Source organism: Ischnura elegans, chromosome 12 (genome assembly GCF_921293095.1).
Source record: "Ischnura elegans chromosome 12, ioIscEleg1.1, whole genome shotgun sequence".
NCBI lineage: Eukaryota > Metazoa > Arthropoda > Insecta > Odonata > Coenagrionidae > Ischnura > Ischnura elegans.
The window spans coordinates 88,590,993-88,607,026 of record NC_060257.1 but is presented as its reverse complement, the minus strand read 5'-3'; the positions used below and the strand labels follow the sequence as shown (position 1 = coordinate 88,607,026).

General features: G+C 39.5%; 2 protein-coding genes and 1 non-coding gene across 3 annotated transcripts in view; 2 read left to right on the top strand and 1 right to left on the bottom strand.

Moving 5' to 3' along the window:
- The window catches only part of LOC124169436 (28S ribosomal protein S11, mitochondrial), a 119,875-nt gene that overhangs the window by 75,352 nt on the left and 28,489 nt on the right, over window positions 1–16,034 (bottom strand). The gene's annotated exons all lie outside the window — the stretch shown is intronic.
- On the top strand, window positions 4,034–4,945 carry LOC124169437 (M-phase phosphoprotein 6). Its single transcript, XM_046548041.1, has 3 exons — window positions 4,034–4,208; window positions 4,293–4,387; window positions 4,474–4,945. The coding sequence occupies exons 1-3, from the start codon at window positions 4,152–4,154 to the stop codon at window positions 4,847–4,849; spliced, it is 528 nt and encodes a 175-aa protein (XP_046403997.1). The 5' UTR covers window positions 4,034–4,151; the 3' UTR covers window positions 4,850–4,945.
- LOC124169878 lies at window positions 8,165–8,279 on the top strand. Its single transcript, XR_006867273.1, has one exon. It is a non-coding gene; the product is annotated as a U4atac minor spliceosomal RNA (small nuclear RNA).

The following is a 16,034-nucleotide window of genomic DNA, read 5'->3' as shown; positions in this document are numbered from 1 at the left end:
AGGTAGTTTGCGAAATAAATATTTGCTTCTTTCTCAAACAATATAAACTAAGAATTGAATTCTTTGTCTTTTGAGCAGCATTTACAATTTTTAAACGAAATTCTATGAGAAATATTAACTTATATTTTGATTTCAATATAAACATCAACATGGAAATTGTTGATGCATAATATCCATTAATATTGGCGGTAGAGCTTTGTTCAAAATTTGACAATTCTCAGAATACAACGAGGAATTCAATTCGAAGTCTGCAATTTATGTTCAAGCAACAATTATCTATATAGCTAATTCATATAAACAGAGCAGGAGTTGACTGCGAACCAATGCCACTGGCAGGGTTATAAACCGGGAAAGCAGGGAACCCAACTACCCTCTGAGTTGAATATAATGTGGAGTTCCCACTGGGAATGGTCGAAAAAGGTTGGTGCTGAGACTGTGTGATTATCCGGGAGACCCTTCTTAACGAATGTCCTACAAAAATGCACCGTACAGAGGGGATGGAAGAGTCTCTTGGGGCTCAGTCCAGCAGTCATGCTGGGGAGGGAACTCCACTCTCTCAAAAGGGATAACTATCCCTACATCTAAACAGGGACATGCTTTTTCAAGTACCCACATTTGGATGCCAGGTAAGGGGCCAAAGGTGTTTGAACTGTGGGTCTGTATAGGAATGAGAGATGAGTAATTGACCGAGAGAAAAGGAATGCAGACGTGCAAGGGGGTATGGATGGAGTGTACATACACTGAGAGGATAAAAAGATGCTGAAAACTGTACTTTAGGGAAGGATGTGGTGTAGGTGAGCTGTGGAGGGAAAGAGAACTGGGTTCATGGAGAGAATGAAGAATAATGGTGTCCAGTATTCAATCATCAGAATTGTGGAGTCTAGTTACTGTTTAATTAAAAAAAAATTGGATCTGGATTGAATTGGATCTGGGTTTTTTCTCTGTGGATTTTTTGCACAACTTGTGCATTGCGGGTGACTCCCGTAAAAGTTATCACCGTGGCTAGTCCCGGTATACTTAAATTCGTCTAGATGGGACACCTCCATCAGTTCGAAGTCCGGGCCTGCTCTCCAGCTGTGGCGCTGTGCACATGATTTGGACTGCTTGTGGCATCATATGCTCAGCAGTCCAGCAACACCTTGCCCAGTTTTGTCCACAAATATCCACAGGAAGGAATGACGCCTCGGTAGCTTAACTGGCTAAAGTACTCAACCGGAAATCGGGGGATGCAAGTTCGAGTCCTGGTCAAGGCAAATGATTTTTTTCTCTGTGGATTTTTCGCACTAGTTATTGTTATTCACTTATTTTTGTCTGCAAGCGATAAGGCTGCCATAGGCCTCTGGGTGGAAGTGCTTCAGTCATACTTCCTTGTGTTTGACACCTGACCAAGGAGTTAGTTGTGATCCGATGTCTCTTTGATACACCCATCTCCAAGTAGACAACTAATATTGACTTCGCTTCAAGTATAACTACTGCGCTAATCTTTCTGCTTTGTTTAAGCAGCTCTACGAGTGCCCCTGCAGAATGGCTGTGTCTGGCTGCTACCCGCCCCAATGAAAATCCATAGAAAAGTGTTCTGAGTTTCTCTACTGTCATATTACCCTCAACTAAATGGGGGAATGTACTGCATGCAGTCCACTTCATTCTCTTAACCCCACAAATAGCCTGTCTTGTGTTGTGTTAAAAAAGGGATTTAATGTGACAGCATTGGGCTTCTCAGAGAGAATGACTTCTGTAAAATATAATGCTTAGCCATCCTATTTTATGTTAATGAGAAAGCTTGGCAAAATGGCAATGAACTAAAATCTCTATGATGCATTGAGTTGTATAATTCAGAGGTTTTGGAGTCCAGCAAGTCAAAGGTAGAACGGCTGAGGGTGTTGGATGAAATACATAGAGCAGGTGATGAAGAATGCAAAGCAAAAGCATTATGTATCCATGATTATGTAATAGGAGAATTCAGCAGAGACCTGTGGCAAACCAATCTTCAGGTAAATGATAATAAGCTGATGGTGGACTCCCACAGCGCCTATCAAAAATCTATCTGCAGCTACACATTTATTATTTGACTTGTTGTGATTCTCAAACTCCAATTAAGAGACTTCTTCTGGTAGCTTCTGAGTCTCAATGAATGACCCAGAGAGAGCAAGACAGGTTGGGGAAATAAATAGAAGCTGTTTTAAGACTTCTGAATAAGTGCAGTGGCGCCGACTCCATGGGGCCTGAGGGGGCCCGAGCCCCCTTAAAAATTCGTTATAGGTGAGGAAAAAATGTGTCAGGATTTGATTTTCCCCAAAGTGCCCTGATATCAAGATTCAAGCTATCAGGGTTCTAATGCTGATCATGTGACTCTTCTAAAATGCTTAAAAAACTTAAAACTCTACACTTATAAAATTTCTGGCAAGATCCCCGGTTTGCGCCCCCCCAATATTTTTTGTAAGTCGGCATCCCTGAATAAGTGTCACTGATTTTGTGAGCCAAAAAAAGCCTTTAATAATGATTTGGTTATTCTCTCTGGCCAAAAATTGCAATTCATGAAATGATTTTATGGTTGATGTACGAGAAAGATATGTGATGACAGAAAGAAATAATCCTATAGCAACCACTCTCTCAAATGCTTAAAATGAGGAAATGCGAAAGCTGCCCCCCTTTTTTTCATGAGCCTGTGATGTCATTGCTGTTCCTGTTCATGCACCCATTTGGAGGAAACTAAGGAAGGAAGTACTTGCTGGACGGTACACAACAATGACAAACCCTTTCTTCGCCAGCACCTCTATATAAATTGTCTTCTCTACCCTTCCTTTACAGGAGCCATGTACTTTGCCCTCTTGTGCCTGTCATGGGATACCTCTGGCAGACTCAAACGTACGTACAAACATAATGCGGTGCACAGATAGAAAAGCAATGATGAGGTTTTACTCAGATGAAGGCATCCTGTTTCAGGGTTATGAAATAAGGATGTGGAATATTTTTGTGGATACCGAACATATAAAGTTGCTGGAGGCACTGAATGCGAGGTAAGGGCACATACTCAAATAGTCTATTTGTATCCGAGTATCGCAGGTGGATGAATTTGAAAGAAGATGAAAATGCAGAGTTTTACTCAATCAGGTCTATCTAGGCCCAGACTGATTTGTTTTGAAACGACTCATATAATTAGGAGATCAGACTAAATTAGTATAAACTTGCTCAAGTCATCGTGGAGTAGAAAATATTTCATACCCCCACCCTTCAGAAGGGAGAATCTGTGATCATAGATGGATTTTTGTAAACAGATCACAACTTCGTTGGTGCGAAGGCTTCCGCGGTGCGCTGGTAATGTAGGCTGCATTTTCTGGGTTTCACCGCGTCGTGGAGGAGAAACTGTTGTCACCAACGCAACCACGACGCGGTGAAACCCGGAAAATGCAGCCTACATTAGATCACAACTTCCCAGTCATAGACTCCCACACCCTCAGTTAACCATGATTCAAAAGAATTAATGGTACCGTTATATTCTCTTCATCCTAAATTTCCCTTAAAAGGTACTATTATGAGGAAACTCTGACTTTAATGCATAACATAAAGAATTTTAAATAATTAAGAAGCAGACGATGAGAAACTGAAGAATGACGAAATTCGTTTCGTTAAAGCACGAATATTATATAAGAGGATCCTCAACAATTTAGTTGTCACCTAATGCGCATTTTAAATGGGTTTACAAAAGTTGCCACTCGCGTCGCTAACGGTTAAAGCGATTGACTATCGCTGTGAAATAAGGTATAATTAGAGGTATTAACTAAATTTTGCGTTTACCATGAATTTATCTATGAAGTTCACTACTTTTATACGCTTTTCCTCGCAATTACAAATATTATAATGCAGCTTAATGTAAAAGTATAGTGCACTGCACGCATCGCCGCGCTGCGGACAATTTTAAAAGCTGATCAAAAAGCGACCGAAGTGGTAACAGAAATCTACCATTCTGAGAAATAAATGAACCTCCTATATACAGTCTCTTTGCTTCTAAGTGACGAACGAATTGCGAGAGGCAATTCAGTTATTCAGATTTTTCACACACATTGTTTTCGTTTGGGCTGGTTATTTGGGTGTGCGTTGTGGTAATTAAAAGTAATTTAATATTTTGGTCGCAGTTTGTTATTTAGCAGAAAATGGATTTCCGAAGCGGTACTAAGAGAAAGCTTTCCAAAAATATCCTGGAAATGAAGGTAATGTCAGTCAATCGGTTCAGCTAAGTTCCTAATTGTCTTTCTGTTGAATTGAATTAAATCATCTAATTATTCCATACATAGTTCATGAAAAGGAGCAAAGAGAAGGCCGAAAAGGAAAAGGAAGATGAGGATAGGCAAATAATGTTCTCCCACGAAATAACACCTGGAATGAAAGAGTAAGACAGCCTTTCTTTCATTAAGGTGTAACTAAGGATATATAAGGTGTAAGTTTTTAATTAACCCAGAATTTTTTTAATTATAGGAGTAAATATGTTTTAGAGCCGAGCTACGTCCCATGCGAAGATTTAATCATTGGAAGGCTGTCCTTCCATGGATTCAATCCTGCCGTTGAACTTATCATGAAAGCACAAGCTGAAGAGGAGGAAGCTAGGGCTCGATTGGAGAAGGAAGCTGCCGAACGGAAAGCAGAGAAAGATATCTCGGACGAAGACATGGCGTGGCAGTACGGTGCGCTTTCTGGGACACTTGCCCGTAAATTCAAAAAAGCAGTCGGAGCCCAAGATGATTTAAATGGGCCCAAGAGAAGGAAAGAAAAAGACACCAAGTATACGTGGAAGAAAGGTGAAGAGTCCGCGGAGGACATAAACAACGGTAAATCTCATATAAGTGTGAAATAAATCAAGAGGGACAACGCTCAATAACATATCCTCGTTTTTGTGTGTATCTGTGAAATTACTGTGACTCTATAAATATTGTTTATATTACCAAACACATAAGAGTGCTTTCATTTCGGGAGGAGTTGTCCTTGGAGTGTCCTTTGCATCTTTTTAGACGTAGTTACCGATAGCATTGCGATACTGGAGCGTATTGGAGCGCAGGCTTCATGGGAACCCACCGTTGGGCCCGTACAGCGAAGAAAAATCAATGAATCAAGAAACATTCCTGACTTCTCCCTAGTCCCTACACATCACCACGGTCGAAGCATTCATTTCGTCCTAGCCGTGGGTGTTTTATGCACATGCGTGCTACTTGCTTTCTCACTGTAGTATTTCTAACTGTGACTGTCTCTGGCTCACCTCTATTTATGTCTGCATCTATTGAATGGAAGTGATTCGTAGCACATCAAATGCTTAAGAATACAAGCAATGGTCACAAGTATTTGGAAAATGATCATGAACGATATTTTCCGCATCAGCTCTCTGTTTTGACTTTGCCCTTAATTAGCTCGAGTAATTAAATCTTTACTGTGTCTTTGGGCTGAAGGAGATAGGGTTGTGGGAGGGATGTAATGCATCGACTTGGAGAGTCAAAAGCAAAGGTGCTTCACTTTAGGGTGTCCCTTATTTTTTATAATGGAAAAAAATTTTATTTGGACCGTACTTCATATTTACCTATTTAAAAGCTCAATGAGAGAGAAAATTTTCAGTATGATAAGGTAGATGATTTATATCCACACCACAAATGGGAGGAAATTGGTAATGTTGTGGTAAGTAGGATAAGAATTGGAGCTGTGAATTCAGAAAAAAACATTTAAGAAAGCTTTGAGACGAATCACATTTTATGCTATTTTTCAGTGGTGGGGGGATGAGGAGATATATCCCCCCCCAAAGCCTCTGAGAAATAGAAATATATTTAAAACTATCGCCTAGTTTTGACTTATGCATAATAAACTGCATCTGGTTAAAGCTAATTTTTTATTGACAAAATGATGTGAAATGTATCTCTAGGCATGCCATTTTTCAAAAATTTTCCCGAATCCCCTGTTGCCTTGGGGAGAGGGTCGCCACCCCAGGCCACCTGATTCCCTCCCAAAACATATTCCCAGTTACGCCACTGCTATATTCAAAGACATCACTTTTGACTTTTCCCCATAAATAGATGTGTTATAACTTGTAAAGTTCGTTAGCCCACGGGAGCCATATGGCACCCAGTGCAGTGCCGAGCCAATACTCCTGCAATGCATTATAATCTTAGGCGGATCTAAGGGGGGGGGGGGGGACGTTTCCCCTTGCCCCTCACCTAGATCCTCCTATGAAATTAGATCTACTAAGTATCTGCCCCCCCCAGACCCTTAAATAATATGCAAGATTTTTAATACGGTCCCATTATCACTGCGTTCATTTTGTATTACGAGGTATCCTTGTTGCCCCCCCCCCCCCCACAGAAAGAAATCCTGGATCTGCCCCTGCATATAATATGTGAATTTAAGCATACATATCGGTGCATATACTTAGTGGAAGGTTTCCTCTTATATTCAGACAGTTTGGATTGTGTTTATTTTTATTTAATTTATTCCCCACTTCCCCGTAATCAGCACATTGCGGCCTTTGTAACGGGTTTTCAACATTAGTGAAGCACAACACAGACATCCATGCCCTGGTAAGGGAGCACCTACCCAGACAGGATTCGAACCTACGACCTACGGATTGGCAGGCGGGAACTTTACCCCACCGCCTCACGCGTTGAGCTCATATGTGTCATATGTATTTTATAAATTTGAATCATGTGTGATTAAAAAAAAAACTTTGGGTACTGATGGGTTAATGGAAGATGATCAAAGCAAAAGCTACCCAAAAAATGTATGCTAAATTCTATACCTATATCCCTGCCAAGCGGAGTTGTTTCATTTTTCAATTCATGGCTTCAATTTTTTCAACTCCTGGAAGTTCTTGGAATATTCTTCCATTGTAGTAACTGAATGCAAAACAACAACCCCTCCTGTTATTCAGGGAGTTTTCCTCGTATGCAAGGGAATGATGTAAAATACTATTGCCCTTAGCCCTCGCCCATTGTCTAGAGGCTGCTGTGTGCAATCCCATCTCCAGGCAACAGCTGTTAGATGAACCATGAAATGACCCCCTGGTGGACCAATCCGAGCAGAATGAAGTTGGCTCATATCATTGTGCCCAGTAGCAGTCTGAGCCAGGGAAAGCGGATGTGGCTTTGCAGTGAACGTGTTTAAACTTCCATTGAATCTTAGTTACCATGAGACCAGACTCGCTTATTTGCAAATTATTTATTTTGTTTTGATTTAGTTAATTTATTTACATAAATAGATAAATAGAAATAGCTAAGAAAATCCATATTCTACGTAAAATTGGATAAACATTACATTGATTCGAATAAATATTCCGAAGATATAAGGTTGAATTTTTAAAAATAGAGTGCCAATGATTCTTGCATATCCTCTAATTGAAAGGTGTTAAGGTTCAATTTCCTCTGGAAGTCTAAAAAAAATGCTCATTTTCAGGTGTGATGGATATGGCGATATCTGTGAATGAGGTTTTTGTTTAATCTATTTTCTTGTGCTTTGGGCTTACATGCAGTAACTTAACATTGAATATGGTATTATTTGGCATTACCGAATGAACAAGGAGACAAAATTGAATCAGTGCTAATAGGTATATAATATTTTAAAATTCATATTGAATCTTTTAATAGCTAAAATTGTTCATTAATTGATAGGAACTCTCTTCAATTAGTTTAAGATGCTAATTTTAGGGGAGTATTGACATAATTGAATTTGGGATCACTCCTAACACTGCAGAAGAAGGCAAAATTAGATGATGCACAATCTGATATCTTGTCTGTCAAAGTCTTCAAGCAAAAGAAGAACTGAGTGGTAAGACTGCTGAGGCTAGAATGATCTGTGCAAGCCTCGGGCAAGCAAAACTGAGTATCTCTGTAATTTTCTATAATAAAATAATTTGAAATGTGTTAATGGGCACAATTATAGTTTCTCAAATCCTCAAGAGATGGCGCTGTACGCATCTCTCTCAATTTTCTGTGCTATTTAGAATCTATCCAGACTTAATTGATGAATTTTGGCATTAAAATATTGTCAAAACATACTTTGTTAATGAGGAAATAGCCACTGAAGTCCATAATGCCATGTTATGTCATGATATTCAAGATAAACTGACTTCTACACTAGTGCTCAGGAGTCCACCTGTAGATTGTTTTAGGTGGTGCCAAAATTTTCCCTGTCAACTGTAATCCTTGTCTAGGGGAGCTCTTTCGTCCAATGAACGTGAAGTGAGGACGAGAGTGCTAACACCCATTAAACACGAACGCACCTCACGCAAGTCAGGTGCAATTTTTGTAGTCCCCTTTACTTCACAAGGGGATAGATAACTGTTCAAGTGGCAAGCCTTGTCTGATGGCACTTTAAAAGGAAGGGCGAAGAACCCTGCCCCAACATGGTTTGCAACCAATCGCTGTCCCCCAAATGCACCTCACACCCTTGTCTAGTCGCACAACGTTGTCAAATGCATATGGAGCACCGAAATAAGCCTGACCTACCAAAACAAGCCCTTTCTTCAAATCATCAAAGCAAAGGGGGATTCATCCTCTGGGTCCTTCATGCTCGTTGTCCCTTCTGGCTCTTCATGGAACCCTTTTGTTTACATGTGAGGTGGGTGTTTCCCTTTCTTGCCTGGCGACCTTGCCCCCAACCCCCAACTAGAACCTTCTAAAAGTCGTCGGAAAACTCTCGGTGGCCGGACTGTAGTGATTGTCTCAAAAGGTAAGACACGAATTGTAAATAATTGAGGGAATGTCAATGATATCATTTAGGGATATGATATTACAAAGTCATCATACAGTTTTTGGCTATGGGTGAGCTTTGCTCGCATTGTGCTCACTGTTTTAACCATCGAGTATGGGATTGCTCTGACCAGGTCGGCAATCAGAGGGCAGAGGCCCTCTGATTGCCGACCTGGTCAGAGCAATCCCCCCCCCCACAACCCTTGGGTCTGTTGTAAAGCATATTTATAAGGTGTAATACAAAAGACTTAAATCATTGTTTATTTTTGCAATTATTAACCCTTTTACAGCCACCGGGCCGATATATCGGCCCTAGCTGGTTGAGCAAAAACTGCCAGGGGCTGATTTATCGGTCCGAATTATTGGACTTTTTTCCTATTGTAGCCTTTTCAACAGCTGTAATTTAAGTAAACCCCCATAAACTATGTATTGTTATAAGATCTAAATACATCGGTAAAAAATCTAGATTTATTAAATGAAATTAAGTAGCTGAAAAATTTTAAAATCTGAAATGTTGCTGATTCCGGCAAAAAGCCTTGGCAGTCTTCGTACATCCCACCTGAAATGGGCTGCCAGTAAAAGGGTTAAAATAAGAAGGAAAAATAGTGGGAGGTTTCCGTGCAGCAAAAGAGTTAAATTCTACTTTTTCATTATGTGCTCCATTTACAATAGCGTCAAAAGATAATATAAATAAATAAAATAAAGGTGTCAGAAGGTAAAAGATGCTTTTTTGATGGGGCTATTGGAAAAGGTTAATTTTGAGTTTTTTTTTTTAGATTTCATTGCAGTTTTAAGGAACAGATTCACTTACATAATTGGATAATAGAACCATAATTCATTGTTAAATTTTATTAGTTGTGAAATTCACTATTTTTGTTGTATTTTTTCTCATGAAATTGCTGCGTTTTCATTAATTTCTATCTAGTTTTTGAGAGCCAGAATGGTGTCAAAATCCATTAAATATATGCTTGTTCCCTTGTTGTAAAAATATCTGCATCTAGTAAACTGTAGCTATTTTCTTCATCTATGAGCAATAAACACGTACATGGTTTTCTTTGTTTTGCATATTTCAATAGCCATTTTATGGCCAAGGATTGATGCAATGATATCTCTTATGGCCTTTAAAAATTAATTTCTCTTGAGGCATTTAGTCGTAATTATCACTGATTGATGAAAGAATAAACCTTTGATTTTTTCTATGAATTTTAACAATGATAATTTTTGTGCTATCATCATTTCTCACTGTGAAATTGCACATTTTTCTCTTATTTTTTCTGGAGGCTGATTATCTTGTTAACTTTGAAATTTGAATGCAGCTAGGAATTTAGGCTAGGGGAGGTTTTAGGCACAACTAATTCTGGGGAGTTAGGGGGTATGGAATACTTGCCAGGGGAAGCTGGAGGTGCGGGGCCCTCCCCCAGAAAATTTTTTAAGGTAAATGGTTCAAAATGGTGAGTTTTATGGCCTTCTGAGGGATATTTTTATAATCCTTACATTATTCTATAAGTATTATTAATCCAATCAAGTAGAATGGATTAATTTAAGTAAATAAAAGATCGTAGCACTTTTCCACAAGAATTTTTTCACAACTTCCACCAATTGAAGCCTGAATCTGTTGAACTTAAAATGGATTAAACTTAAAAATTTCTCTGAGCTCTGGGGGGGGGGGTTTATCCCCCAAAACCCCCCCTTGCTGCACCACTGCTGTATGGCTACTTGATTGATGTAGCCAAAGGTCATGTTTTATGCCTTCGACAGTCTGTGGTTTAAATGCTTACTACATTTACAAAGAAATGTATCCCCAATTCAGTGCTTGGGAAGTCTGTCCTTTGTACGACGAACTACTCAAACTTTTGCAAGGAATAGAGCTTCACTTGCTCTGGTTGACAAAAATATACTTTTTTCTGGAAAATGAATAAAATACACTCATTCTTATGCATTATTTTCTTCTTTATCCAAAACTTAAATCCATAAAAATTTGTATCCCTTAAAATTTTCCTGTTGCAGAAACCATACTGATAGCTAAGATAACAGTGGGGAAGGTGACACTCAATTGAAATGCAAAGCAAGTTCTTTCTTTATTTTTCTAATCAATAGTGCTAATGGAGGGGAAATTGCAGTGGGATTTCAAATAGAAAGAGATGGATAATTCATTCATGACCATTTTATCATTAGTTTTTACTTTGCTTTCTTTGTCATTTTTTCCCCTGGATTTGTACCCATTCCATTGAAAAAATATATATACAGTTGAAAACCTCAAATTCAGAAACCTGGAAAACCAGAAATCTGAAACGTTTGAAAATTCCTCTGCGAAGATGGTTCTTATAGAAGATGAAGACCTGAAATCAAGAAAATTCAGAAACCCTTTGGTCCCAAGCTTTCCCGATTTGAGGTCCTCGACTGTACATTGAAAAAAGCTTTCTTTTTTGAGTTGGGTAAGGTTAAGGCAGGAAGGGTAGGGGGGTGATGATTAGGGAAGTAATGGGTGGAGAATGACACGAATGTTTTCAGCAATAGATTATGAAGACCCTCGGCATGAGAATAGCATTGAGTTTCTGCATCTTAAATTGGTTATTAGTCTGGCTATTGATTTGGCACTTTCCCTGCACATGGACCGTGTGAAAAGCTCTTGAAGTAGCCAGAAATTTTCTTCATTGAGTGCTGTGATGGTATGCGGGTTGCCTATAATAGTAAATTGTTATCTCTTTGCATGAATCACAAAGTCATGGATTTCATAAAATAACCTATTAATTTAGTGTTTATGGTGCTGTGGTCATCATTGATTTTTACCACAATGGATGTAGTTTTTGTTGCTTGGTCTCCACCAGTGGCACGGACTCCATGGGACCTGAGGGGAGCAGAGCACCCTCTAAAATTCGTTATGAGGGGGTGAGGAAAAACATGTAAGGCTTGCCGATTTTCCCAGGAGTGTCCAGATATCAAGAGTCAAGTTTTCAGGGTTCTAATGTTGATTACATAATTCTCCGAAAATACTATAAAAAATATAATGAAAGATGATTTGCAATTTTCCACAAAAATAAATTTAATCCGACCCGAGTTTCGATGTTACTACATCATTTATGAATCAATTCCACTCCATCTTGCTTGATTCCTCGAATTTTATACTTTAAAAAATTTAAAACTCACTTTTCCTAAAACTTTCTGGTGCAACACTCCTGCAATGCCCCCCCCCCCCCCCAATATTTATTTTGAGCCAACACCCCTGGTCTCCATAGGTGTACTTTAGGTGTACAATTTTTACTTGTAATCTACTCCAAAGCTCGTGAGAATAATCACTATGTTTGAGTAGGTAATGAAAATATAGAATTTGAATTCCATGCGTGCTGATGGGAAGGCAGTTACCACAATGTTAACCTCATCCACATTTTTGGTCGAACATATTTATTTATGTCTTAAGATGGACGGACCAAAAAATAGAATAAAAGAGATAGTGGGACCAACTAAAATCTGATTTGGAGAAGGTAGAAGCTTCAAAAGAGGGAGAAATTAAATCAAAAGCATTTGTGATCGTAATTGAAAACTTACTGATTGCTTTATTTAATTAATTACAATGTTATAATTACAATTTAGCTCAAATGCAATTTTTCATTTATTTACCTCATCACTGAACATAGTCTTTGTTTGTGGAGCATTAGCAGTGGAGTAAATAAAGGGTGTAATCCCAGTAATTAATCACCCCCAAAGGCTAACAATGAAATTCAGGAATATTAATTGTATGAATATAAAAAAAACTCTTGAAACACAGCAGTTTATATACAAGGATTGCCCTGAGAAAAAATTCCCCTGCTTCGAGAATCGAACCACAGACCTCAGGCTTTCCGCCGCTTTGGCTTTGAGCCTCAGTGTAATTGCTATGGGAATTAAAGAACCTGGATGGCGTAGTGGTCTGCGCAGTGGCTCGGAAAGCCGAAGGTCCGGGGTTCAATTCCATGGTATGGTATATTTCACTGCCGTTCATGCGGCAGAATTGAAAAATTGCACAGCATTTTATGCCTTTAGCAAAATTCAGTAAAAGGAACAAAGCAAGGAATTTAAATCGCAGCGGCTGTAACCTGGGTGAAAGATTTTATTGGGTTTTTCTTTTCCATTGGGACAGCGTCTCCTCTCACGATCATCATCTCACAAATTAAAATCCTATTTTTGCCACCGAGTATTAGGTGTCCATGATTTCACACGGATAGTATTTGAAAATAAGGTTTCATGTATGAGCCTATCCAGCGAGGGGCAGGAGGGGGCACCTGCCCCCCCTAGAAGCAAAAATTGCTAATTTCTTTAAGGAAAATAATATTTTTCAAGCAAATAATTTTAAAAACTAATAAAGAGCTGTTACAGTTTCCTTAAAATGTTTGTTTCATTCACCTAAATCTTACCCATGAACAACCATGGCTTGCCCCCCCCCCCCCTCTAGTTTTGATCCTGGGTACGCCCTTGGTTTCATGTGCGATTTATGGACCCACTTATGAACAAGGGAGATGGAGAAGAGGTGGAAGGTCAGAGAACTCGACAGGAGTAACGATATTATCGGTGAAATTAGGGACAGAAGAATAAGATGGTGGGGCCATGTTCTGAGCAAATAAGACGAAAGTAAGATGAAGGAATTTTTACCCAGATGGACAGAGACTGAGAAATAGACTAAGAAAGGGATGGTGGGACCAATTGAAATGTGATTTGGAGAAGGTTGGAGCTTCAGAAGAGGGAGCAACGGACATATAGAGATGGAAGGAAATTGTTGGCTAATGCAGCTAAATGTCAACTAGGACATACTTAAGTGGCCCTGGGAGTAAGTGAGTATTAGGTGTATCAAATGTTAAGCTGCAGTAGAGGCAGGAATGCTTGCTTGAAGTGCAATGGGGGATCGTGGGGGTAGGCTATCCATGGAGTAGGTTTTCCAAGTCAGGAGCTGAGTTGAAAAACCTGAGTAAATTTTCATATTAATTCTACGACCAAACCTCCGATAAGATACAGATTAGTAGATAATGAAAGTTTTATTTTCATTAATTTTAATATTCACGAAGAAGACCGAAAAATAGAATAAAAGAGATAGTGGGACCAACTAAAATCTGATTTGGAGAAGGTTGAAGCTTCAGTACAGTAGAAGAACAGAACCCAGAATTACAGAAGTACAGTACCCAGGATTTTATTGATATCTAAAAGTAAGTATTTCATTTTCTAACTTTTCATTTCCCAAACCAATACTGTATGAGTTGTGGTGTAAATCAGTGACGATCCTCATTTCAGCCTGGTGGATGGAGGTGGCTCCCCCTATCCTTACATTCGCCCCTGACGGAAACACCTGTAGCAACTTATAAAATTGTTTTGGCCTCAATGCAGAGCGTGACTTAGGTGGTGAGAGGTGATATTGAAACCAATCTCGTGGTGAAACGTTTCCATGTGTGGCTTCAGTGGAAATTTCGACAGTAAGCAGTGATTCCTTCCACATTCATCCATTTTCTCAGAGTGAAATCGTCGAGGGGAAAGAGTGCCCAAGGAAAAAATGTATCAAATTGCAAATACTATGATAGAGAGAAGAATGGAGTGGAGGGTTATGCCATTCCCATTTTACTAGTGACAATAGAGGCATGCAGTTTTTACCATTTGACTAGCAGGCTGCCCGGTGTTGCTCAGGAGGGATAAGAACCTAAACAAATGGGAAACCGGGGTTCAGGCTGGTATGGTGGCTAGAGTGTTGGCTTCCCACCCGGAGAGCTCGGGTTCAAATCCTGGCAGTGGCAGAGAATTTTCAGATACTGCCCGATCCCTGCTTGAGTGTTGTGTGGAGGACATTTCAAGCGCAACAATCCGTCCGTCGGATGGGACGTTAAGCCGTGGTCCCCTCGGCGCCTTTCGTTAAGAACAGGCTAATGCCGACGCCGGGTTTCTCTCCACCCTTCCTTCCATACCCTTCCCTCATGGCGCAAATGACCTCAGCTGTCGGTCGCCTCCTCCAAATACCATAAGTGGGAAACTTGGAATTTATGGTCACATGGCAGGATTTTTAGGTAAAGGAACAAAGCAGGTATTTTGATGGTCAGGGATGCTGACTTACAAAAAATATTGGGGGGGCCCAAACTGGGTATCTTGTCCCGGGAAATTTTTATAAGTATTGGGTTTTAAGTTTTTCAAGCATTTTAGAAGAGTCATATGATCAACATTTGAACCATGAAAACTAGAATCTCGATATACAGACACTACGGGGAAAATCGACAAGCCTGACACTTTTTTTCCTCACACTATAATGAATTTTCGAGGGGGCTCGGGCCCCCTCAGGCCCAATGGAGTCGGCGCCACTGATTATGGTATACCTATGTAACAGCAAACAATGGGGAAAAGGATTTCTGTATACTACGTAGCCGTGGCATAACAATGGTTGGGGATGAGGGGTTGGATCTCCCCCAATGCCTCAGAGAAATAAAAAAATATTTAAAACTATTGTCTAGTATTGACGTAAAATAACTACCTCTGCTTAAAGTTCAAATTTAGTGCCAAATTGATCTAAAATGTATTTCCAGGCATGTCATTTTTCAAAAATTTGACCAGATTTTGCTAGGGGGGGGGGGGAGTTAGGGGTCGCCATCCAATCCCCCTTCCCCTCAAAGGCATATAGGCATATTCCTAGTTACACCACTGATCAGATTATACCCACTCCACAACATTAATTGTTGTGTACATCCATTCTTGTGAAGGCCAAAAACGTGTGAACAGCAAAAAAGTTAACGCAGAGAGGATTAATTGTTATGTGTAGAATCCTTTGAGTTACGTTTCCAGATCCAGAATTTTTTTCTGGGGGGGGTGGGGGGGCGGCAAAAGAGCTTAACAGGTAAATGGTCTTTTTATATTTCAGATTAAATATAAATACAACAATTACTATGCGAAATATTCTCTTTATTTCAATATTAAATTTATTAAAATGAAATTAAATGAATAAGGCTCTGTAATGTACAAAACGAAACGAGCATAATGATAACCGTATGAAAAATCTTGTCCATTTTTTACGCGTCCCAGGGGGGCACGTTCCCCCATGCCCCCCCTAAATCCGTCTATGGATAAAGAAGATACGATTCTTCACTAGAACTGAAAAGTATTAAATCTATTTCTTATGATAATTGAAAAAATGTGATCGGCTTCTGCTTGTTCCCTTAAAATAAAAAAATCGGCATATGGTAAAGTGTTGCTGTATCCTTCGTCCGTAGGCAGCAAACATCTACATATATGTTTTGCTATGTTTTGCGTATTGGGTAAGGATTAATGTAATGATTTCTCTATTTGCTCTTTAGGGTATATACAGGGTGTAGAAAA

Bases quoted from the DNA above. Each gene is read 5' to 3' on its own strand.
- LOC124169437 (XM_046548041.1), top strand. From the start codon at position 4,152: ATGGATTTCCGAAGCGGTACTAAGAGAAAGCTTTCCAAAAATATCCTG. The intron at 4,209-4,292 runs GTAATGTCAGTC...TTCCATACATAG, and splicing joins AAAATATCCTGGAAATGAAG to TTCATGAAAAGGAGCAAAGA. The intron at 4,388-4,473 runs GTAAGACAGCCT...TTTTAATTATAG, and splicing joins ATAACACCTGGAATGAAAGA to GAGTAAATATGTTTTAGAGC.